The sequence below is a fragment of the Periophthalmus magnuspinnatus genome, chromosome 8 (assembly GCF_009829125.3).
Source record: "Periophthalmus magnuspinnatus isolate fPerMag1 chromosome 8, fPerMag1.2.pri, whole genome shotgun sequence".
In the NCBI taxonomy this organism is placed as follows: domain Eukaryota; kingdom Metazoa; phylum Chordata; class Actinopteri; order Gobiiformes; family Gobiidae; genus Periophthalmus; species Periophthalmus magnuspinnatus.
Genome location: NC_047133.1, coordinates 25,048,767 through 25,074,395, shown reverse-complemented (window position 1 = coordinate 25,074,395; position 25,629 = coordinate 25,048,767). Strand labels below are relative to the sequence as shown.

Here is a 25,629-nt window from a genome sequence, read left to right as displayed (position 1 = left end):
GAATGCCTGGTTTATAGGGTTGAGGTGAATGATAACTAATGGTACATGATGACTACTAAAATATGTTTATGTTCCCAAACGCATCAAATATTGGAAATGTAATTACAAACACATTCAATGTCAAACCTAAACGACCATTTGGACAGTGGACTGAAGTAATTAATAGTAGAATTGATTGTTTTTGCCAGCTTACATCATATTAGCACAAATATGTGGACAGTGAGGCCGTCAGCGCCTGGCAAAAAAATAATATTACAGTTTAACTTGATCTGCTATACATTGAATCAAGTGAATGACCCATTACCAACTAAAGTCCAGTATATTCTGTTTCAATCCCCTGTAGGGCAACACAAGTCTGCATATTGAACTGAGGAGGCCTAATCGCCCAGTGCAGTGGTCCGTGCTTAATCAGAGAGTGAGGGTTAATTGGCTTCTTTGAGAAAAATACAGCCACTGTCCCATAATACATTGCTTTGTTGTCCCGTTCCAGCAGCCCTAAAATATCCCCGCTGCGTCCTTATGGGCCAGGCGAAGGTGAGCTAGATTTATAGGCTGGGTAAGGTGTGCGAGCTAGGACCCAGACAGCAGCTGACCCCACGATGACCTCAGAGCGCGGTAATGTAAAAGCTATCAGGTATTAGCAGTAAACCTGTGTCCCTGTGGCCGTCGGTGCAACACTGAAGATACAAGCTCTGAAGGGGGAATCATTGTGAACCAGGGCCAGCAAAGTGTGTTCAATTATTTACAGACAAGAAGTATCCTGACCACAAACAAGATGTATGTTGTGTTAGATGAGGCTTTTAATAGCTGCAAAAACAATTCCAGTTCCAGTGAATGAATGAACTAATAGAACAAACAACTACATGTAAACACACAAATTAAGTAATTAATGTATAAAATGGGACAGTCCAGTTCATTTTTAAGCATCATTTAAATTAAAATTCGATTACAAAAACAAAAAAAAACAAAAAACAACAGAAATATAAAATTCTGTTCTATGTGGAGGTGCTTTTGCTCCTCTCAAAACCTGGGAAAAAAAGCCACTTGATGAACACGGATTACAAAATATTACCGATTACTGAATGATAAGAGGTCTGTTCTTCCTCTACAGGTAATCTTTTGGCAGTAATTGTTTCTAGTAATCGCAATTTCAAAATCCTGAGCCAAACAGTGACTAATGTGATTTTCCAGCAACCCTTTGAATACATAAATTGCCGCCTTATTTAAAAAAAAAAAATTGGGACCAACAAAAACAAATCAAACTGCCCTAGACCCTTGGAAAAAAAAAAAAAATCAAAGGGACTAAAAAAAAGCGAAAAACAAAATAAGATGAAATTTGGAAAAAGGCGATGAAAAGTGACAAATGAGAGATTTCCTTCGTGAGCCCATAAATCAGCTCTGCAAGGGGGGGAGGGAGGGGTGGGGGGGCAGCTGGGCCTCCCTCGACGAGCCAAAGGTTTCACTCCTCTTTCACAGCCCTTCTCCCTTTACATCCACACACACCTACACAAACATATGCGCTCGCTAACTCCGCTCCTCACTCTCCCAGATGGTACGTGCTGCAGTGGCATCCCCAGCGCTCCCCGACCAATCTGGCAGCGGTGTAGCTAGGCCCGCTGGCTGGCACAGAGGCACAGCTCGTAAAATCACTAGCAGTTAGGAGTGGCAGGGGTTTCAAAGCGGTGCTCCTTGAAACCGGCAATGGTGAGGAGGACTCCAAGTGGATAAATCCTATACTAACACAGGGGGAGCATGTCTGAGTGGTATCGCGGCTGGGCTAGGTAAGGCAAAGAGGAAATGAATGGGGGAAAGAACATGTGCAGCTGTGTTGGAGGTATTGAGCAAAAACACCGGCAACTGTCAGCAGTAAATCTGGACGGCTGCAGGACATGAGATTAAACCTTATGTGAATGGACAAGTGGGAAGAGTGAAGTCACTGAACACACAAGTGGAAAGACTACACATGACAAAACATATTAACAACATACAGTACGCTAACTTGAAACATAGTAGTTGCATACTTGAAGGAGACGTGCATCTGGGTTACATCAATGGCTTACAAAATATTTTGCAAAGTGGGTAGTAGTGTTAGTTTAGTTGTAGTATTAGTAGCTTGAGTACTTTAGTATTTTGTACTTTAGTATATTGAGTGCTTTGATTACTAATGATCTAGGATTCTTACATATTTCTGACACACTTCGGAAATATTTCTGATTTGTCTGATTGTGTCTTCAAATATGAAGCATAGTTTTTTCCAATCAAATATTGATTTTGCTGGTAACAACTGAAGTGTTGATTTATTTTCAGATGGGACATGTGAAAGTTACTATATAACTTTAAATAAGTCATTTTTAGAATAAAGGTTTAAATAATAAAAATGTGTAATCACCACTGCAGCCTTTCAGAGATGTGTACAGTGGAAGAGAAAGACCACTGTGAGTAAGCTGTGTCTCAGTGCTGGGAAACTGGAGCTCTGAGCGGGACGGTCCCACAGACTGGCAGATTGATGGGGGTCCAACAGGACGGGGGATTTGCTTTCATTGTGAATGTTAGCCATCTGCCTGGCAGGAAACAGAGCTGGAGCCAACTCTGTTGACTGACAGACGAGACGCTGAATGTAAAATCTATGTGTGCTATGTGTGTAGTATTGATCGTCGAAGCAGCTCAACTTTCTGAAAGCAGATCCGTCAAATGAGGTACACACATTTGCACCATGAATATAGTGTTAAGACGACACAGAAAACCTATCTTCAAAATATCTGCAGGGGAATTAACGTGACTTAGCTGCATAGTACAACACCTGCACCAAGAACGGTCCAGTAATAATTTTTTAGAACATGTCACAGAGGTGCATTTGAGATTCATTTTAAACATTAGAGTTCAGTGCAATTTATCATAAATGTAAAATTAATCTATAAATAAAGTCAGAGGTGTTCACAAGCCAATGGTATGTCAATCTGTGTGCCCGTCATAAACACTGATCAAAGGGAAGAAGGGCATCCAGTGTAAAACCCACAACATAAGGGGAAAAAATGCAATTTTTCTCTTTTTGTTTGTGTCTCGTTTTGGTGTTAATTCCTCACAAGACTAACAAAGGTAGTAAATAGTTTCTCATTATACAGCCCAGTGTAACTACAAAGCTGAGTCACACATTAGCAATGAATGTCTCTAGTCTAGACCTTGAGATTCTTTAAATACAACAAACACGTGTCTTGTACACAACTCAACACATCCTTGACACGACTAAAGACTTCTAGTCCTCTCTGTGGCCCTGGCTGTTCCCCAAACCCTTCCTGAGGCATCATGTGTCCAGTTAGCCTCCAGCTGACCCCTCTAGTTTATCTGTAACCAGGGGCTAACCTGTGATGTATACGCAAGGCAATGTGTCACTGAGGTCGCAACAATGGTGGGTGACATTTGACCCCTGGGTGAAACAATAATACCAACATCAACAAGTGCTAGTTGACAAAATACCACATACCTTAACTTACCTTATTTTATGTAAACAGTAAACCACCAGAGGACTTTTACTGGGTGACATATTGTAGAGGAAAAATAGTTCAAGTGTTTTGGAAAATTGGGGGTTGAACAGGTTTTCATAAGAAAAGTAATTTTTATCATAATATTATCGGATTAAAACTAAAATTGCTTGATGCTATAAATATGACTACAGCACTAAAATACAGACCATGGTTTACTCTCTGTACTTCTCTGTATTGATACTAAATTTTCAAATTCATTCATTTATTTTCAACACAAAATAGTTCCTTTGTGACCAAGTCTTACTAGTCACGCATTATTCATAACTATTCAGAAAAGGTAAATTGTTTTCCTATTAATGTATATATATATATATATTTTTTTTTAGTACCAATACTTAAATTGATATCTTTGTTCATTGCTAGCTTTAGTATGAATTTGTATTGGTGTACTGAATTTTGATAACCCTATATTTGAATAGAGCATAATGTAAACATGACAGTTTTTTAAAGCAGACCTATTATGCAAAATCAACGATTAACCAACCATTGTTTCCCCTCAACATAAACTCATCCAAAGTTGTATTTGGAGTGATTCTCGCATGTTTGAGCAATCCTTAATTGCTTATTTTCAAGACATCATATTCCCAATAAAATACCCGTTTTCACTGACACCAGTATACACCCAGTGGTCTGTACTTACTTTGTTCACCTATTTAATTTCCTTAATTTGTAATACACATAGGATTCTGCAGCATCGCAAAGTTTTTTTTGGTATCAATGAAAAAAATCCACTACTCGCTAGCATGATCTGCAGCTATCTATTGGAGGTGCTGACTCTTTGTTGTGATGAAGTTTATGGCAACATCAGCTCCCACTGAGCACTGCAGTTTTCTAACACAGAAGTCAACGGACTTGTCATTTTAGATGAATATTGTGATCTAAAATGTGCAAATTGTGCAATGATCCACGGGTATCATAGATTGCAGCTATAGAGCAGACACAAGCACAGTAAGTCTTTAAAAAAACTAAATAATGTACTATTGGAATTTTGGCTGCAACAAGAACCCATCAAAAGCTTCTTGCAGTCTTATTTATGCACATATTTTCTGTATACAGCTGTTAGATTAACATTCTGCGATTATTGAGATCCTCATCTGCATGCCATAAACCACAAGTGAGTTTGCTCCACCAGAACTGGAGATGGCTGAGATATTCCATTGCCCAAATTCTGGAGTATAGAATTAGGCACCTGCGCCAGCCCCCCACTCCCCACCTCCACACGCTGCCCTCTCAGTCTCCTGCCACTCACTCAGCCTCTCCACAGAACTGCTCCTTTGATTACTGTTCCCCATGAGCACACAAATGTGCAGCACTATACAGCACTGTTCTGCCAGTAACACCAGCTGAGTTTTGATAGGGGAAGAAAAGTTGCTTCCACTTCAAATAACGACAAGTATGCACACCCACACGAGAGCAAGCAACTTTGAAACATGCAAATAGCACAAATGCTCAACCACACACGACTACTACTACTACGCGGTATAACCAAATGGCATCCAGCTATGTCAGCAGTGTTTTGTGATCCATGCCAAGTCAGGACATTAGCCAGTATGTAATCAGACCCACAACCTCACTGCAATTAGAAGGAGTGCTACTAATGTTTCTCTTCAAGTGCTGGCTTCAACCACAGATAGTTTACTTGAGTCAAATAGCTGAGAGAAACCAAAATCATCTCAACTATCCAAACACACATGCTCACACAGTATACAAGGTAAATTAGGGGTCATTCAGAAAAGCATAATAGTTAGGGAAACTGCAGTATGTGTGCCAAGCCAGAAGGGGCAGTGCAGTAATTAGAAGAGTTTTATTCAGATTTTCCTGTGGCATGAGAGAATGTCAGTGCTGAATCATGGCCGTTTCCCAATTCCCAGAATGCAGACTCTGTACACATGTACTCGTGTGACTTGTGGGTGCAGACTCAGAGAATGGACTTGAGGAGTTCCCAAGTGCACACTTGGCTCTCTCAGCGTTTGGGATAGGTGGACTTGATGACCTCACAGGAAATAAAGCTCATGTGGCTATAATAAAAGCTGAGAGTAAATTTGAAACTATTAAACAAATAAAATAAAACACCACCATCATCCAAGTTATCCAAACATCCAATGTTACTTGAACCCATCAGCCCTCTTCATCACATATTAGGCTAAATGTTTGGGCTATGTCTTCTTTAATCTTGTGCGGCTTTTTCATTCATCAGTTAGTGATAAAAAACAATGGTGAAAAAGTAGGCAGCTCTATTCCTCTGCAGTGTTTCTAAATTATATAGTGGAACTTAAAAGTATTGAGAATACTGTAGTACATATACACACAAAAACACAGAATACATAAGAGCAATAGCTACATTTAGTTGTACATGACTTATTATCATTGTGCAAGTGTTAATAATATTTACAGCAAAGAATTCAATATTTAAAATAAATAAACCAATGACACGCACAGGCACTTCTGTTAATGTTAATGCAAATAAACAAATTATGAACTAAATACACATGTCAATAAAAAAAGTTAACTAGATTTGAATGTATTCACTTTTCATATTTAAATGTTAAGTTTGTTTAAAACATTTCTAGTTTACTGAAAAGTCCTCATATTTTCATATAACAAGATGCATTGAGGAGAATTGTTATGATTAAAAGCATTAGATCATTAACTGCTGAATTGGCTTGACCAGGCAGTTAGGCTCGCTCCATTCACACACGGCAGCTCTCTGTGTGTGTGGAGCGTCAGCAGCAGGCGGAGGGTCGCGTGATCAGCCGCAGGTGCGTTCATTGTGAGAAATGTACCGGTCTGAGTACGGACAAGTCTCCTCTGATGCTCCCCAGGTAAAAGTGTGGTAAGTTCTCATCTGGGGATTTCCAGCTGACTTGCCAAGAAGCTGGCTTTGAATTGGAACAGGACATGGGTCGCGGAACATGATGTTTCACAAGTCCACAAACACACAAGTCTGCACAAGTATGGGAACTGAGAAACGGCCTATATTCACCTTATTGAGGAAGTTGCTGTGGCCACTGCCATCGTCATTCAGGTTGTATTATTTTTTAATCGGGCTGCCGATCTTGACAGCAGATAAATTCTATACAGACTACAGAACCTCTTTAAAACCTCCCAGAGAGTTAATGCATTGTTGACTTGTTAGTGCACATGAAATTGTACATTTTACACAAATCAACCTACTTTATATCACATTTCAGTGGTGAAACTTGTCTATTGAAATTAATGAGATTCCTGCTTAACTGGAAGTGCCACCACAATGAAGCGGTGTTTAGTAGCATTTAGAGACAAAAGTGGGCAGGGCAGAATAAGGTCAATGAGGGAAAAAAAACATTTTGCAAGGCAAGGCAAGTTTATTTATATAGCACAATTCTTACACAAGGTAATTCAAAGTGCTTTACAGAATAAGAAAGACATTAAAATCACACAAATCAAAACATAAATAATCATCCAATCTGCAACTCTCTCACCCACTCGTTTGCACCCTTTAAAAACTCTCTTTCGCACTCTTTAAACACTGTCTTGCTTAGTTTAAGAACTTTCCCATTACTTTACAAAAAAACTTTCCTGTCACTTCTCAAATACCGGTACTTTCCTGTCACTTTACTATGTCTAATAAAAGTCCATCAGTCCATATTTCTTTTGTCATCATAAATTTACCATTAAAAATGAAGCAACAACAACATAACATTTAAAAAGTTCACTATTCAAACTGGGTCAAAATAAAAATGTAACATACACTAAACTAAGACTAAGATAACGCTAAATAAAGAAAAACAAGACTTATATATAACCTTTGTTTTTAAATTACCTAAACATTTTGTAACTACTGTCCTTGTGTGTCAAGAAAAGTCATAGACACTTTTCTTGACATTTTGCATTTTGTATAGTTATTTTAGTTTTTATCTACCAATACCTTTTTCTACAAGGCTGCAGCAAAACTTGGCTTACCAGTCAGGCAGCATAAAGAAAACAATCCCTCATTTTACTGAACCCAACAGAGAAAAATGAGAAACATTTTAGAGCAAACAAAAGTCCTAAATCTCTTAAAATGCTGAGTGTAGAGTTGAATACTGCAGGGACGAAGAGGCAAAGTGTTACCTAACGAAGACAGAAGAAGAGCCGTGGTGCGGGTTACACTGAAGCTTTTGCTATTAGCCCGTGAGTCAGTGCACTAGGGTGTCACTTCAAAGCATTCCCCACTATTAATCAGCCTATATCCAGCCCTCCAGTATTAGCCCTGCTAGCTGCGCCGCTAACCACCCTCCTCAACATCAACACAATGGAGCCATCATTACAGTTGTTACGCTACATCCCAGCCAGCCGTGGACCTTTATCTATGTGTATGCCTTCTATGCTCATGGCTAATTAATTCACCTGACATGTCTGAGAATACGGTTAGTCTTTTATAGACTGGGGTGGGGGAGGGGCGAGCCTGGCTCACGTTGCATTCAGCTGTGCATTCGACCATAGGCACCTGCATGAACTTTCACCCTGATGTAGTTATCTCCTCAGGTGAGCCTACAGTTAAATCTCCTCTGGCAGCTTCACCTCTATCTGCACGGTAACAAGCACTTCATTAAAACTCACTAAGATCATGTAAAACTTTATCTGTGTTCTTCACTAGAAATATAACACAATATATTAGCAAAAAGCAAGGTTAAATCTGTCAACAGGATAAAACCTTGTAGGAGTGAAGACGTTTCGAAGACTTGGGCGTAGATGAGCAGCGATGGATCAGACCTTGCTATGGATCAGACCTGGACAATTGAGGGATTACTCAGACATACACAATATATTGCAAATTACCATTATCATAATATGCATTTACTACAAAATCTGTTGAATTAATGTCAAGCTCTTCCATTCTTATTCACAAAACCTTTCTCTGTTGTAGTGATGTGGAAAGTCAGATTTAAGTAACAATAATGCCCTTAATTTAGTCAACATAATGAAACTAATAATTAGTATTACAAATCTGAAACATTTGAAAAACATTTGTTATAGTCATTCATTTGTTCTGACTAAAGTTGAGTATTTTATCAGTGTAAGAAGTAGGTGTATTTCTGTTAGACATACCTAGGAAATTCACAGCTATTCGGCTTTGCTCGCTTCCCATAATTTGCACATTCATGTTATATGAGAACGAGAGGGCTTATGATACAAGACACGCTCCCCTCTTACAATCCTCCCCTCCTCCCGGTGTATGCGCTGTACTTTAGTGTGTAGACCAGAGCCTGCAGTCTGTGGCAGAGAGGGATGAGATCAGACCGTACTATGAGAAAATACTGACAGGGCTTTGTTTTCAGTCTGCTCCCTCTCCCCTCACTCACTCATTCACTTACGAATATAGAAAATAGTAGCAGTGCTGCAGAAATAGTCCTGTTACTATAATTAGATGTAAACAGAAATAGTCTCGCTCGCTCTGTCCCACTGGCCTCGCTGCCTCCTGGGAAACGAGATTTGTGTGTCTGTGTGTGAGTGTGTACAGTGAGTAGCACCAGTAAATGTATGACAGCATGTGACACTCCACATCTACTCTCTGTGTCAGTCTCTCTCTTCTCCGGTTTGTCTGTCCCTCGCTGCCTGTCATGTGTGCCCCTGCCCCTCCCCCCTGCTCCAGAGGGGAGGTCAGTGACCGTGCATAGCGAGCAGAAGAAGCCAGTGCATGCAGCGCTGGCAGACAAACACACATCTGTTGCTGTGGAGCCAGTCATTTGCCCCAGATCCTGAGGGCATGCCGGGCCAGAGAGAGGAGGCAGTGTAACCTAGTGGTCGACCACAGGAGGGGCAAATGATGAGAAATACAAAAAAGATGGAAATGGCTATGAAGGATTACATCAACAACGACCATGAGCAAATATTTTAGGAATCTCAAAATGCTATATTTAAGTAACTTTTCTCAATTATATTTTGCTAATTGAGAAAACAAAATCATGTTTAGAATTACAATGAAATGTCTGTACCATGACAGTGTAAATACATCAGTAAATAAAATCAGATAGAAAAAAAATATTATATCTAAATCAATAAAATATCTATACTACATACAGAAATAAGGTATTTCAGATAAATACATTTTAAAAATATATATACATTTTTTTCATACATAACACAAATGACAATCAAACTATCTTCCAGTCAAACACTAGGCAATTAAACAAGATATTATCAAATATTGGAAGGGTCAAGTGTGTGCAGGACTAAAGCTGCATAAGTGGAAGAAAATGAGAATGAGAATATGCAACAAGTCCCTGGGAGTTGGGGCCTCGGCAGCTGGCTGGATGGTCCCTGGATACTTATTAAAATGGAATTCGTGATGTTAATCTTTGTTTTCTCACAGAGCGACTGACACATCCTTGAGAAGCACACTGCATGTATATTTAATGGCAAATCTCTGCATATATTTAAGAGCGCACTTCATTGTTTGTTACAGTGTGTCACCGCCGCCTGCTGTTCCACTGACACTTACATAGACTTGGCCCATTATTTAAGTTTATCTGCAGTCCGTCCAGCACAAACCACCACGGACTGTCTACGCTAGGGCATCAGACAGCCTGCTAAATGGGTGATTTCAGAGTATCCGCAGTAACACTGAAAAAAGTAGGGCATAATGCATAGTGTATGAAGAGGTAGACTTAAAAAAAAACACCGGGATAACCTTTTAGTCTTAATAATTTAGGTATGGTATGATGTTGACCATTTCAAAATAAATGTAAAATAACCACAATAGTTGTAAATGTGTAAATATAATTTTAACTCCTATCGATATTAACATTTTACACAATTATTACAGGTTTACTATCCATCTCACTGCACCTAAGCAAAATTACTTCTACAAATGTTTCTTTTTAACTGCAATCCCCAAGTTACTCTAAAGTGTTGGTATTAGGAGAGATGACTAGAACAAGAAGAAGCAGACGTGAGTGTTAACAGTGCACCTGTCGCATGCTCTCACAGCCAACCACAGGGAGTCCCAGCTGCCCCTTGCCCCCGCCCAACCCACTCGCATCCTGCCACCCAAACACAGCCATGCACTACTGTACATGCAGCGTTGTCAGTAGCCAGGAGTCTGCTCACAACAATAGTTTTTTGTTCCCTCAGTGACCGATTACAATAATAAAACTATAAAAACAAGTAATCTGGATTTTCTGCTTGAGCCGTTATTAATAATGTGGAGCAGCTGTCACATGTGATTCAGCCATGCACAGAGGTGAGCCTGGGACACCCCGAGGAGAACAGCCGTGATAAAGCCTGGGAGCTGAGGGTAGAGTTTTGAAGCAGACAGTCTTAATGTACCGGTGTCAGAGATCAGATCATTCTCAGTTACATACTTAAGTAACCTTTTGAATAAACTAATGAAACTACTGAGAAGAGCAATTTTGCGAGGGGCCTGGCTGCAGACCTCCACCCACATCCACCTTTCTGCCTTAGGTATTTGTGCAGACTTTTATTGGCTTGTTGGGCACCTTTAACTGTGAAAACACTTAAGAGTAAAAATAGATGTTAAGGTTTTGAAATTCAATCTGCTGAAATGTGACACTGGTAGGTAGAGCCCAGCCGGTCGTTCACACCCGTGGGTCCCCTTTGTGTGTGTCCTGGGTGCACGCCCCGTGCTGGAGGCCATGGCTCAGTGGCACCCTTCCCTACAGAGGGTGGTGGGTGGCAGCCCGTTTGAAGTGTCTGCTTCTGCAGTCACCAGCCACACTCTTTGTCTAACACAGGAGAAGTGAGCACAGGCCTGGAAGGGAGATTTTATATGGTAAAAGTAAACATATAGAAAGAACTTTTACTCATCAGTCATGTAATATTCTCTTTTAGGGTTTTCACTAATATAAACTATTGAAGGACCTAAAGATTTGGGTTTGTTGCTATGGTTCACAATGGGGCTACTCTATTATGTTTATTCATGTCTTTGCTTGTTCTTAACACCCTCTTAACAAACTGGACATTGTGGTTGAGTTTTTCAAGCACACCTACTTAATATATAAAAAAACAAAATAACATGTGATGTAATAATGTGCAATAATGATGTGACTAAGATATTGACAAGCCTTAACCCTAGTACACATATGAACAGCACAAATCCATCCTCTAACCTTTACAAACTGTGTTTTTGAATAAAACTTTCCAAAGTTGTAAAAAGGTCGGCCATGTTGAAATAATAGTAAAAATCTACAGAGTTGTACCCTAAACGACCCTTAGTGCCCTTGCAGGTGATTTTGGTTTCTAGTGCGAGTGTCAGCGGAAGGTGACAGATGGCAGCGGTGCAGAGCAAGGTGCTATTACAGTCAGGTGTATGATGCCAAACAACACCTCCAGTTTAGGGGAGGTACAGGGGGGTACAGGGCGGTACAGGGAGACTACTGACACTGCTACTGAACTGTGGCACCTCACAACAACACACAAACAACAGCAACAACATGCACGCTCCATTCTGCAGCGGAGGAGAAAGACAAGGGGCTTTACACTGTGCCAAAAAGAAGTTGGCCTCAGACCCACCTTCTGTCACTGCACATTCACAGAAACTCTGGGAGACAAATCGCTTCTTATTGTAGGACTGAAAAAAGTTTATATCGAGGAAGGGCACAAATGTCATTCTGGTATCTTTACGAATGATTTAGCAATTGAGATAAAATACAGAAAAATGTTGACAAAAGTATTCAGGGATGTCAGATATAAGATCATTAAAAATTAGATTAAGTTTTTAAAAATACCAGAGAGAGTCATTCTTAACTAAAAAAAAAAGCTGCTACATTACTACATCTTGTTATACCGCATCACCAGTTTTGTTCGTGGTCATGTGGTCAACAATATTACACAGTAGATAAAAAAAACAAATGGCTGTACAAACTGTTGTCCAGCAAGGCCACAGAGCAGAGAACATGCCACACAAACAACCTTCACCTACTCAGCCATGTTTATTCTTTTAAGGGTCCTGGTTGTAAGCAGGCCTTAGCAAGCTCCACCAAGCACCTGTGTCTGTCTTTGAAGAGCCGTGCACAGCAACCACATACCCACGGGACATTTCAGCAATGAGACGTACAATAAAAGTCTGTGTAAAAAAAGTTATTTATTCCCCTTTGGAAAAAAAAAAAAGTGGGAGAAGTCGGACAGTGCTGCTAACCTTTGAAGAGGGGAGGCAGCAAAGGACATAAAAACCCGGGGAATGACAGGGACATCCTCGCTAGAAAACAATAAAGAGACTGGAAAGGACTGTTTTTTATCTTTAACTGCAGCCGTAAAACACACACAAAGCTGAGGCCTGGCAACAATGGCCCAGGGCGAGGGAGGGGAGCCTGAACTGAAGAGGCAGGAAGACCACTGCTTCCAGACACACGGGTCTTCTTCCTGCAAGAGGAAGAAAATGTGCCGGACAAACGTGATGGAGACTTTATGAAAGAGGATGATAGGGAAGACCGTGCAGTGGGGTTTCAAACTGCTTTAGTGAAGTAAAGGACAATAGCTTTCCACAGGGAGGGAAAAGGGGGGAGTAACTAACACATATGCTCAATACATTTATGTAAGATGTATGTTGTTAAGATTGTCCGATATTGATGGTATCGCAACAACTACACAATTACAGTGTTTAGTAGCAGATGGAAAAAACATCTTTTGTAACTATGCATTTTTGTGGTTAGATCAGCTAATAAGCATCACATCATGACTAGGGCTGGGCAGAAAGACAGTGAAATTCAAAATGTGATCTTATCTCTGTAATATTTTGCTGATAACACACACTTTTCCCCACACACTCTATTGGTCAACCTCCATACGGCTCTGTGTGGGAGAAAGGTGGATTTAAACAAACACAGCAAAGTGTGAAGCAAATAACTTTTAAATACAATATACAATTACTAAGTGTACATTAATTTTAGATAAAATAGTGATCTGCACTATTCATTTTTTGCAGATCGACTACCCTAATCGTGACCGATATCAATGAACAAATATTTTCTTTTTCATTAATTTTCATACCAAACAACGAAATACTGGCCCCGTCCCCATCTGACAGTGTTACACTATCCCATAATAAAATCTGAAAACAAATGGTGATAATAACAATAATTTTGCAATATGTGTTAAATTACACACATAGAATCAGAAACAGATCAGCCCTAAACCCCCTGCAGTGCTCACTCAGCCACACCTTAGAGCCTAACGCACAGATCAGAACAATATGTCTGAAAGATGAGCCCTTAGCCAAAAATGCAGCAGTAAAAGACAGCTCCAGTATGTCTCCCTGCTTTTGACACCATTCAACATCCTGAGATCCAGTCTCACAGCCAAGCATAGATCCTGTCCCAAGCCAGCAGCAGATAAAATTACTATTTGAAAACTCCTTGTAAATGAATTGGCTGAATTAAACACCATTCTTTTACAAGTGGGCATGACTCCACCCCACGCCAAGAGAAGTTGGGCCAATGTCACATTCCCAAGAACGCTGCAAGTGCAAACTATAAATCGACCACCTGACATGCATTACAAACGACTGGCTTGTAGTAGGTGAAGATGGACAGTGGCAAATGCACACTGACAGGATCTCTAGTGCTCTGTAGCATGGTTCATGAAGGTGGAAGCAAGAGTGTAGAGATCACCGGTGGCAACCAAACCTGCTAGAGTGCACCAAAATAGGAAATCTCAACACAACCCAGAAACTAACAGTGCCAAGGGAGACATGTTGCAACAGCCATCACTCTTTTCATCAGTAACATTGAAGAATATTTGCGATAAATACCTCGGCAAAGTCAGAGCGAACATCAGAAACCTGCCTCTGCAATGCATTTATACATCAACACTGAAATATTCATGCTTCTTTGTTAAGAATTCATGTGAACCAGTGAGGAAGTTAGTCCCCCGGGAGAAAGTGCAGATAAATTAAAGGGATCCACCGCTCTTGGCAGTAGTTGTCACCAGCACATAGGACACCTGATACAAAGAAATGGCCTATCATAATAAATGCATAGATTTTAATTTTGTCACAAGATGTCACAATAGTCAAATTAGATCTTGTGTAAGTCCCAAACTGTGTACAATTACAGCACTGCCTCAGAAATTATATCCAGAGAACAAATTATGCAAGAATTTTGATATGCAAGACTGAACTATCTCCACACAGTACACATACACAATTTATGAAAAATATATACATTTTTCCTGCTTGTTTGCATAGAAGTCACTGGTGGGTACAACCAGTGGCCAGTAATTTGAAGGTCTTACATCAAAACGCAACCAGTCCCTCTCACTGTCTATGGGCAATTGAAACTCACCAGTTCACCAAACACATTCATATCTATGCATGTTTTCTAAATACTGTTTTTATTTATTTTTTATAAGATTGCAACTGTCAAATTTAACAGATTTGACCAATGAGGTGCATTTTATAAATTTTACATTTACTTTAGATGGCACCATTACAAATTGCCGTCTTATTGCCATGAATAATTGTGAATTACGCTTCATTGCTCATCCACCTTGCATTATGGCGTGCTTGACATTTCCAAATATTATTAAAATAATAAATCAATGCTGGTATGTCGCCACTGCGCAATAACAAATAAATGAAAACAAAGCTCCAAAGATTTCAAACGTATGTAGATGTGTTTGTTAATTATGGTAAATATATGAATTGTAAGAATATAATTTTATATTTTATAGAAAGGGTGTGTATTGTTTCAGTATAATAATAATGCACCTGTTGTTGTCAGTGAATATTGGTGACATTTAGGGGTCGTCTTTGCATTGATGTGGCACAGTAACACAGAGGAAACATTATATCTTTGTTGGAAGGGCACCATTTCTCTGCAAAAACATTACACTCAACCTCTAACAAAATGAGAGGAGTTCCAGCATGCAGACGCAGCCTCAGCGTGTGTGTGAGGAGAGAGTGTGTGAGAGCTGTCAAGAGCAGAGCGCACAGATGAATAGAGAAGTGTTCCCATGAATTCTGCTGAATGACTAATTATACTTCATGTATGCACAGTTTTTTTTTTCTTCGATTCTTTCAGAGCTCTTTTAAAAACAATAGACTGAAGAAAGTCTTTGATAACCACAGAGTACAGCATGGAACGTAAAAAAACAAATATACAAACTATAAAATAATGACAGTCAGTTAAAAAGCATTACATTGTTTCATTTATAGGGGACACAAAAGTAGTAGAAAAACACCAAGACAATATTCCTACAAAGAGTATAGATATTTTGCTGTACTACTGCTATTATTTAACAGCACCGTTATGGATCGCAAATATAAATTCTATGCATTTTAGCTTTGAATTCCAAAAATAGAAACAATAAATGTCAAAATAGTCCATGTGCCATAATTAACCAATAAGTTTATACAAGATCATCAATGAGCATATGCATGCAGCCAGGTTGTCATGATGTCAGTTTCCCTGTCCTCCCGTGCTCTCTCCCCCTCCCCTACCTGTGTGTCTGGAGCTGGGTGGAGTGCCTGACTCCTCCCGTGCACACCTGGGGTGCATCAGCCTAATCACCACCACCTGCTGCTGAGTACAAGAAGGCTTGGCAGTCTACACTCGGTGCCAGACCGTCCGCGTGTAAAACATTCCTGCCTCCACTCGCCCAGCTCCTGCCGTCACGTTCCAGTCCCGGTATCGCCTCCTGCTCGTCTCGTCTCCGGCTCGTCTCGTCTCCTGCTCGTCTCGTCTCCTGCTCGTCTCGTCTCCTGCTCGTCTCGTCTCCTGTCCGGTCCTGGTCTCTGGTTTGTCGCCCGCTCCCCGCTCTGGTCTTCGTCTGCTCCGCCCGCCCTGGTACCGCACCTGCTTCTATCCCCGTCCTGGTCCTGTCCTGCCCGCCTCTACCTGCACCGCACCCGCCTGACCCGTCTCCCGCTCCCCGGTTCCTGTACCTGCTCTTGTGACCTGTTTAAAGACTGCATTTTCACCGCTGTAAATAAACACTGTTAAAACTGCTCTGGTCTGCATCCTTTGGTCCTATCCGCACCGTTACGACAGAACGGTCTGGCCACTATGGACCAAGCAGGCTCAGATCCGGACCAGACGCGCCGCCTCACGCACTCTCACCCCGAGGCGGTGCTGGGTCAGCATGAACAATCCATTCGAACTCTATTGGAGCTAAATCAGACATTGTCCCAGCAGGTGGCACAGCTTAACCACCAGGTGGCCGCGCTCCTCGTCACCCCGCCTGCTGCAGCCGGAGCGCCGCCACGCCTCCCGGAGCCGAGAGGCACGGATCCGGAGCCGTATGCTGGACAACCTCACCTCTGTCGCGGATTCCTGTTCCAGTGCGAGTTCATGTTTCAGCAATGCCCTTCTCGTTTCAGCTCGGGGGCCACCAAGATCCGATATATATGTGGATTACTCCGGGGCAGAGCTCTCCAGTGGGCAGAGGCGCGCCTAATGAAGACGTCTGTGGATAGCCTGGATTTTAATGAATTTGTGTCCACGTTTAAGCTGGTGTTTGACCACCCGCACTACCAGGACAATGCTGCCTCCCGGTTATTGACTCTCAGCCAGGGCTCCAGGACGGTAGCGGATTATTCCATTGAATTCTGGACACATGCGGCGGAGCTGGACTGGACGGACAGCGCGCTGCGGGCTGTGTTTGTGCGGGGCCTGAACGAGACTTTGAAAGATGAATTGGTTTCCCGGGACGAACCCCCCGACCTGCGGACCCTCATCTCCCTCACTCACCGTATAGACAACCGCCTACGGGCTCGTCGCCGAGAGAGACGCCGGTCACCGGTCCCGCCGGAGCCACGCGCTGCCCCGCCCCCGCCGGATGAGCCCATGCAACTCGACAGGACCCTTGTGTCGGCCGAGGAGCGTCAACGGAGGCGTCGTCTGGCCGGGGCTTGCCTCTACTGCGGTGAGCGCGGACATTATGTGGTCACTTGCCCAGTTCGGCCAAAAGGGGGGGCCCACCAGTAGCACTGGGAGTACTGGTGGGCGAGCAACACATCCTGGACTCTTCTAATAGACTGCGGCTCAGCGCCACCCTGTGCGTTCGCACAGAGACCTTATGCGTTTCCGCCCTTATCGACTCCGGGGCTGAGAGGGACTTTATTGATGCCCAAGTCGCGGAGCAGCTCGGGGTCTACCTGGAGCCCCTCGAACGCCCCTTAAATGCCCAGGGGCTCAATGGACGTTTTCTGGGGCACATCACTCACATCACAGAACCTGTCACCGTGATTCTGTCCGGCAACCACCAAGAGAACCGTCAGTTTCATGTCCTGTCCTCCTCCGCTTCTCCTCTGGTCCTTGGTTACCCCTGGCTACGCGCCCACAACCCTGTTTTCGATTGGGCCAGGGGCGGAGTTTCGGGCTGGAGTCCCGATTGCCACGCCAAGTGCCTTCGGTCCGCCCTCCCTCCGGCCGGGAGGTCCGTTCCTGTCGCTGATCCGTCCCCAGACACCCCCAATCTGTCCTCGGTGCCTGCTGAATATCACGACCTGGGGGAGGTTTTTAGCAAGAGCAAGGCCCTCTCTTTACCGCCCCACCGCCCATATGACTGCGCCATTGACCTCCTGCCGGGTGCCCCACTACCATCTAGCAGGCTATATAACCTGTCTAAACCTGAACGCGAGTCAATGGAGGACTATATCCGTGGGTCCCTGGCTGCCGGAATCATCCGCCCGTCCACTTCACCCGTGGGAGCGGGGTTCTTCTTTGTGGCTAAGAAGGACAAATCCCTGCGGCCTTGCATTGATTACCGGGGTCTGAACAATATAACTGTAAAGAATAAATACCCGCTTCCCTTACTGGACTCGGCATTTACGCCCCTCCACGGTGCGACCATCTTCTCCAAGTTGGATTTGCGGAATGCGTACCACCTGGTGCGCATCAGGGAGGGAGACGAATGGAAGACGGCCTTCAAGACACCCCTGGGACATTTCGAATACTTGGTTATGCCCTTCGGTCTCACCAACGCCCCTGCCGTATTCCAAGCCCTCATCAACGATGTGCTCCGTGATTTCCTTAACCGATTCGTCTTTGTTTACTTGGATGACATCTTGATTTTCTCGCGGTCCCCCCAGGAGCATCATCAGCACGTTCGCCAGGTTCTCCAGCGCCTCCTCGAGAATAAACTGTTCGTGAAAGCTGAGAAATGCGAGTTTCACGCAGAGGAGGTCAGCTTTTTGGGCTTCATTGTGGGGCGGGGCCAAGTAAGAGCTGACCCTGAAAAGATCCAGGCTGTCACTGAGTGGCCCGTTCCTACCAGCCGGAGACAGCTCCAGAGATTTATCGGCTTTGCCAATTTTTATAGACGTTTCATCCGGGATTTTAGTAGGGTTATCTCGCCCTTAACTAAACTCACCTCTCCTGCTTTGCAGTTTGCCTGGTCTCCTGAGGCGCAGACAGCCTTCGAGAAGCTTAAGAGACTATTTACCTCCGCTCCCATCCTGCACCAGCCCGACCCTTCACGGCAATTCATCGTGGAGGTCGACGCCTCCGACTCGGGAGTGGGGGCCGTGCTTTCGCAGAGGTTCGACCCCCACAACCGCCTCTGTCCCTGCGCCTTCTTTTCCCGGCGATTGTCCTCGGCCGAGGTCAATTATGACGTGGGGGATCGGGAGCTCCTTGCCGTAAAGCTGGCCTTGGAGGAGTGGCGCCACTGGCTCGAAGGGGCGGAGCAACCATTCATCGTCTGGACCGACCATAAAAACTTGGAGTACATCCAGTCCGCCAGGCGCCTCAATCCCCGTCAAGCTCGTTGGTCCCTCTTCTTCAGCCGCTTCAACTTTCTCCTCACCTACCGCCCCGGATCTCGGAACGTCAAACCCGATGCCCTCTCCCGCCAGTTCGCCCTGGAGGATAGCCCGGTCACCGCAGAAACAATTATTCCCTCCTCGTGTGTGGTGGCCGCGGTCCATTGGGATATCGAGGACACCGTCCGAGAGGCCCAGACCAACGACCCCGACCCAGGTAACGGCCCTCCAGATAAACTGTTTGTTCCCGATTCTGTCCGGTCTCAGGTGCTCCAGTGGGTCCATGCCTCCCGTTTCGCCTGCCATCCTGGTGCCGGTCGCTCTCTCTCCCTCCTCAGGAGACGCTTCTGGTGGCCCACGATGGACACAGACACCCGGGCTTATGTCGCCGCCTGCCAGGTATGTGCTCGGGCCAAGGCCTCCCACTCACCCCCTTCTGGTCTCTTGCATCCTCTCCCAGTTCCTCGTCGCCCTTGGTCCCACATCGCCTTGGACTTCGTGACGGGCCTTCCCCCTTCCCAGGGGAACACGGTGGTTCTCACCATTGTGGACCGCTTCTCCAAGGCCGCCCATTTCGTTGCCCTGCCTAAGCTCCCCACAGCCAAAGAAACTGCCGACCAGCTGACCAGTCATGTCTTCCGACTCCACGGCATCCCGGTGGACATCGTGTCCGACAGAGGGACCCAATTCACCTCTCAGGTATGGCGGTCTTTCTGCGACAGTTTGGGGGCCACGGTTAGCCTCACGTCCGGGTTCCATCCACAATCTAATGGGCAGACGGAGCGGGCCAACCAAGACCTGGAGTCGGCCCTACGGTGCACAGCCTCCGCCAACCCCGCGACCTGGAGTACTCACCTGCCCTGGATAGAGTACGCTCACAACTCCCTCGTGAGTTCCGCCACTGGTATGTCCCCCTTCGAGGCATCGCTGGGATATCAACCCCCTCTCTTTCCCACGGAGGAGAGGGACCTCGCCGTCCCGTCTGTTCAGCGCCATCTCCAGCGCTGTCGCCGGATCTGGAAGAAGGCCAGGGCGGCCCTTCTTCGGGCTGGAGCGCGCACTAAGGCGACGGCCGATCGCCACCGTGTCCCGGCGCCCGTATACCAACCTGGCCAGATGGTTTGGCTCTCCGCCAAAACGGTCCCGCTGAAGACGGACTCCCGTAAGCTGTCCCCCCGATTCCTGGGACCGTTTAAGATCATGAGGATCATAAATCCATCGGCGGTGCGCCTCCAGTTACCCCCGTCTCTCCGGATTCATCCGACCTTTCACGTCTCCCAGGTTAAACCAGTCCGGACCAGCGACCTGTGCCCTCCGGCCGATCCCCCACCGCCCGCCCGAGTCATTGACGGCCACCCGGCGTTCACCGTCCGCCGCCTGATTGACGTTCGTCGCCGTGGTAGGGGCCTCCAGTACCTCGTCGATTGGGAGGGTTACGGTCCGGAGGAGCGATCCTGGGTGCCCAGGGCACGCATTCTGGATCCCGACATGGTGAGAGACTTTCACCGCGCTCATCCTGACAAGCCTGGGGGTCCACCAGGAGGTGGACCTTAGGGGGGGGGTACTGTCATGATGTCAGTTTCCCTGTCCTCCCGTGCTCTCTCCCCCTCCCCTACCTGTGTGTCTGGAGCTGGGTGGAGTGCCTGACTCCTCCCGTGCACACCTGGGGTGCATCAGCCTAATCACCACCACCTGCTGCTGAGTACAAGAAGGCTTGGCAGTCTACACTCGGTGCCAGACCGTCCGCGTGTAAAACATTCCTGCCTCCACTCGCCCAGCTCCTGCCGTCACGTTCCAGTCCCGGTATCGCCTCCTGCTCGTCTCGTCTCCGGCTCGTCTCGTCTCCTGCTCGTCTCGTCTCCTGCTCGTCTCGTCTCCTGCTCGTCTCGTCTCCTGTCCGGTCCTGGTCTCTGGTTTGTCGCCCGCTCCCCGCTCTGGTCTTCGTCTGCTCCGCCCGCCCTGGTACCGCACCTGCTTCTATCCCCGTCCTGGTCCTGTCCTGCCCGCCTCTACCTGCACCGCACCCGCCTGACCCGTCTCCCGCTCCCCGGTTCCTGTACCTGCTCTTGTGACCTGTTTAAAGACTGCATTTTCACCGCTGTAAATAAACACTGTTAAAACTGCTCTGGTCTGCATCCTTTGGTCCTATCCGCACCGTTACGACACAGGTAGGCTATATAATGTAAATAATACATAAACAAATAACAATTGTGACAAACAATAAACACCTTTTCACACAAAATGTTCAGTTAACTTCAGTTATTATGTATGAAACTAATATAACAGTGCTGCCTGCCACACACACATGAGAATCCCGCCTGCTCAAATGGACATTACTTTCATATTTTCCCTATAGCTCTCATAACCCACACAGGTTTTACCTGTGGGGTGGTGGCCCCAGATTATGGTCCTTGGGTTGCATGTGACAGTCATAAACCTAAGTGAAATGAAAAACTCCCATTTTAAAGTTAGCTCTGCTTAACCAGTTCAGGAAACCTAAAGCACCATGATACCATGGCATTTACTTAACTTGTGAGGCATTATTTGTTTAACCAGGAAGCCTTTATTACTTTTGATATATTTAAGCAGTAAATGTTGATTTGGCTGAATCAAAACTCTAGCTTCAAGGTCTTAGGTAAATCTAATTTCCCATGATTTATTAGCCGATATTTGAAGAGTGCCACTCTGTCAACTCTGTCAACCTTTTATATTAAACAAAGCCCCCGTGACAACATCTTGCTTTCAACATCACGTTCTGCAGTTGGGAGAATACACGCATTGCCTCTATGCACCATCTTTACGCACGCTTATTACAGGCGAATCACACAGCCTACAGCTGCCTCAGTGCTCGTGGTGTGACAAAGGGACGTAAGTGTTGGACTGACCTGAGTGGGGAGCCATTGGTATGTGCGAGGGATAGTATTTCCCCGGCGGGAAGTGACCGGCGTGCTGCACGGAGCCGTGTCCGGAGGGAGCGATCCGAGAGGCGGCTCGATGCACCAGGGCGCCCCGTTCTGACAGAAGGTGTGCCTGAGCCGCAAAATCCCGTCCTTCCATTCCGAAGAGGACAGAGTAATCCGAAATCCGGATAGGGCAGCTCAGGAAAATCAAATGTAACCCATATAAGAATCCTTCCTCTTACGTTTATGTGTTGCATTCAGTCGATCGCAGGCTTCTCCAGCCACATACGCAACCCCCGATCATCTTTTCTGTCAAAGAGAAAATACAATTAGGCAAGACATTAATATTCCTATCGTAATCTCATATTGCTACCACGACATAAAACACACCATAATCTTAAAGGTCTACGTGCTATGAGGGCTGGCTCAGAGCAACATTGAGACCTATACTAATTGTGCTAAATAAGTGATTGCACAGACTTTGCAACTGGTCAGCGAGACATCTCCGTACTCACGTTATTGATCGGGCATGGGCCTATATGCATCATATAGGCGAGATGCTCCTCAGACATACGCAAATCGACATCACTATTTTAAGTCTCAGGCCACCATAGAAAGGCTGGCTTTACGCAATATACGATTATTTATGATATGTGGGTATTTTTAAAGCGTATATACATGTTACAACATCATAATGACCGTCTAATATGTACCTTAACCGTGTGTCCTATTGTCTTTTTGAACTCCTGTCATCTCTCACTTCTCATTACACCTTACACTATTTTAAATGCGCAACTATAAAAGCCATCACCAAATTTCGAGCGTATCCATAGCTACTGCAAAAGCCTATAAATACACATGCAACAGTGACATGATTGGTAAACAATCAAAAAACACCCAATTGGCTAGAAATCACCACAGCATTTAGGGAGTCTGCAACCAAAATGCATCAAACGCTGAGGGAGATGGACCCTCTCCCACATTTGTGTGTATGGCAGTGCACACACATGCGCGTGCGCGCATAGAATAACTGCACTCTTTATTTGTCTTGACCTGTCAGGTAATTTAAAAAGTAATACATTTTACAGCACATACAATAGAATGGTCGTTACAGAAAATACTATTTTCACAAACTGTCCTAAAAGGAAAATAACACTGGTTAGTGGATAAAGTAATTTTCCCCTTTAAGGCCTGGCGTTTGATCATTATAAATAAACCTTTCTTATGGCCATTGTCTTCCAAATGAATAAATATCATTTAGTCTAAATTATATTCGAAAACTAGAATTATTTGAGAGTGTAAAAAAACACCGTTTTGCTCTTTGCAGCCAATAGAACAGACATATTCTAGCCTCTTTCATCCCAGTACTATTATCTCCCTATGCAGCCAAACCAAGGGCTGCATCAACAATACACCCTTCCGTAGAGGTCCCTACCTAGTCCACTGGTGCTTCGTGGATAAACGCGTAATAGGGAAAAGAATAAAAAATAAATAAAGACGTGGTGAAAACAAGCACGCATCTTAATTCTCGAGAAGGCTCGTGAGCGATGCGGTAGAGATCCAAGGTGAATGGGCGCCCATCAGGAGCACTGCCTTTGTCTCCATGCTGAGAAAGTGTTCGGCAGTCAGCCATTACCTTGCCTCGACATGCTGATAAATTCTCTCACTTTATGTCCACTCGGCATTTTTTATCTTTCGACACTTGAAATGGTAGAGTTTTGGGCTGCAAAAGCTTCCTCAAATTGTGGACAATTACGGCATTATCCCCATGCTGCTTACACAAGAGAGAATACGCACGTATCTAAAAGTAAAAAAGTAGGCTAAATTAAAATGAATGCTGTTTCCAAAGCAATCCTTCGAGTCTACCTTTATCGCTAGCAAAACGATCTGATCGATGGTACCTTATGTTTTTAGCGACACGGTGAGATTCGGCTTGTGCTGCGAAACAGGCGGACCTTAGTGGTCGAAGTAGCCGAGGGAGAGGGACCTCGGAGCGGCCGCGGATAAAGATGGCCACCGCTGATCTCCTGCTGGAGCAGCCTGGGCGTAAAACTACGAACGCGGTCTATTTTGGATTATTTGTTAGCAACTAAACAGAGCGTACACGCCAAGAGTATTTAAAACATAGAGAATCTGAAAAAGGATAAATAATATAAAACACAAAACCAATGCTTTAAGGTTTTTGGCGAGCCCGTATCCAATGCTATCCATAAACAATTCACCAATTTGTTCAAAACGATAAAAAATATAATACTAATGCTACTATTACTACTTTTAATAATAAAAATAACAATAATAATATTAAAAGATATAATAATAATACATTTTAATAATACATTTTTTAATATAAAATGAAAAAAAGAAATAAAAGGAAACCGCACAGACCAAGCCTTACCATTTATTCAACAAAATACTACACCTTACCAGACCAGACAGACTACAAATACTAAATACATTTAAATGTAATTTCTGATTTTAAACAATATAATATATAAAATGTACTTACTGGTATGTTTAATCCTTGCATAACAATAAATAATAAAATCACAAATCACTGGGAGAGAAAGTGTAAGGTGCAAAGCCCATTAAAATTCAAAATATGGAATAAAACATGTGGCAGGTGAAATCCTACAGTTTGTCCATGTGAGGCTGTGTAGTAGCCTGCTGGTTCAGTCTATGGAAGCAGTGGGACTGGGGCTTCCGGCCTGGCTGGATCGCGGCTCGGATCTCAAGGCAGCGGTTTCTCTCCCTGTGCAACTGCGTGCCTCGAGTCCCAGCTAGAGTAAACACGCCTCTTCATTGGTCGGAATGCGGCATGGTAATGAGTTTGTACCGCCCGCTCGGAGAGGAAACAGCACTCTGATTGGATGACTTCACAAGCCGACCCTGTGCGGACCGACGACACCAAACACTGGAGAGAGCGCCACATTTAAAGCACTGGCATTAAAAGGAAGGATTGACCAGTTGGCATTCACTATGCACAAGTTAAATATCACCAAACAGTGGGATATGTCTGATTTAGTCTGTGGAATGATATACATTTGCTTCTTAGTGTTTGACTCGATTTTAACCCATTCTGAAAATGTGATATGTGGGCTGTAAGAATATTCATAACACTGCAGAAGACTGTGGGGCTACACAGCAGTAATGGAAGCACCAAACACTTCGAATATTTTTCTTTTTGGAAAACAATATAGCCCCAAATATAGCCAATCTTGTTTATAAAGACATTATAGGACCTATACATAACTATGAATCAAATTAATGATTGTAATCAAAACAAACATTTGTGTAATATTTTGGATAGCAGTAAAGTAGGCTATGATTATTTCAGTGAACTCTGTTCTGTGTCAAAGTTCCATTTGAATGTTTTTGTCAGGGCAGTTCAAGAAATGTTATTCATAATAATAGCCTCCATTAGAGTATTTTGCCAACAATCTGGGCAAGATCATAATGTGCAAATTAGGCCTATAGATAAGCTTTTTAAATACTAAAATCTTGCTGA

General features: G+C 44.1%; 1 protein-coding gene across 6 annotated transcripts in view; it reads right to left on the bottom strand.

The window, feature by feature from the left end:
* Positions 1-24,862, bottom strand: part of LOC117374323 (BAH and coiled-coil domain-containing protein 1) — a 66,827-nt gene extending 41,965 nt beyond the window's left edge. For all 6 annotated transcript variants that reach the window (XM_033970402.2, XM_033970403.2, XM_033970404.2 and 3 more), the window contains exons 1-2: positions 24,631-24,862; positions 22,110-22,433 (exon numbers count right to left, since the gene is read on the bottom strand). In XM_033970402.2, the coding sequence (XP_033826293.1) occupies positions 22,110-22,281 (172 nt within the window). In that variant the 5' untranslated portion in view covers positions 22,282-22,433; positions 24,631-24,862. The remainder of the gene's footprint in view (positions 1-22,109; positions 22,434-24,630) is intronic.
* Between the last annotated feature and the right edge of the window lie 767 nt (positions 24,863-25,629).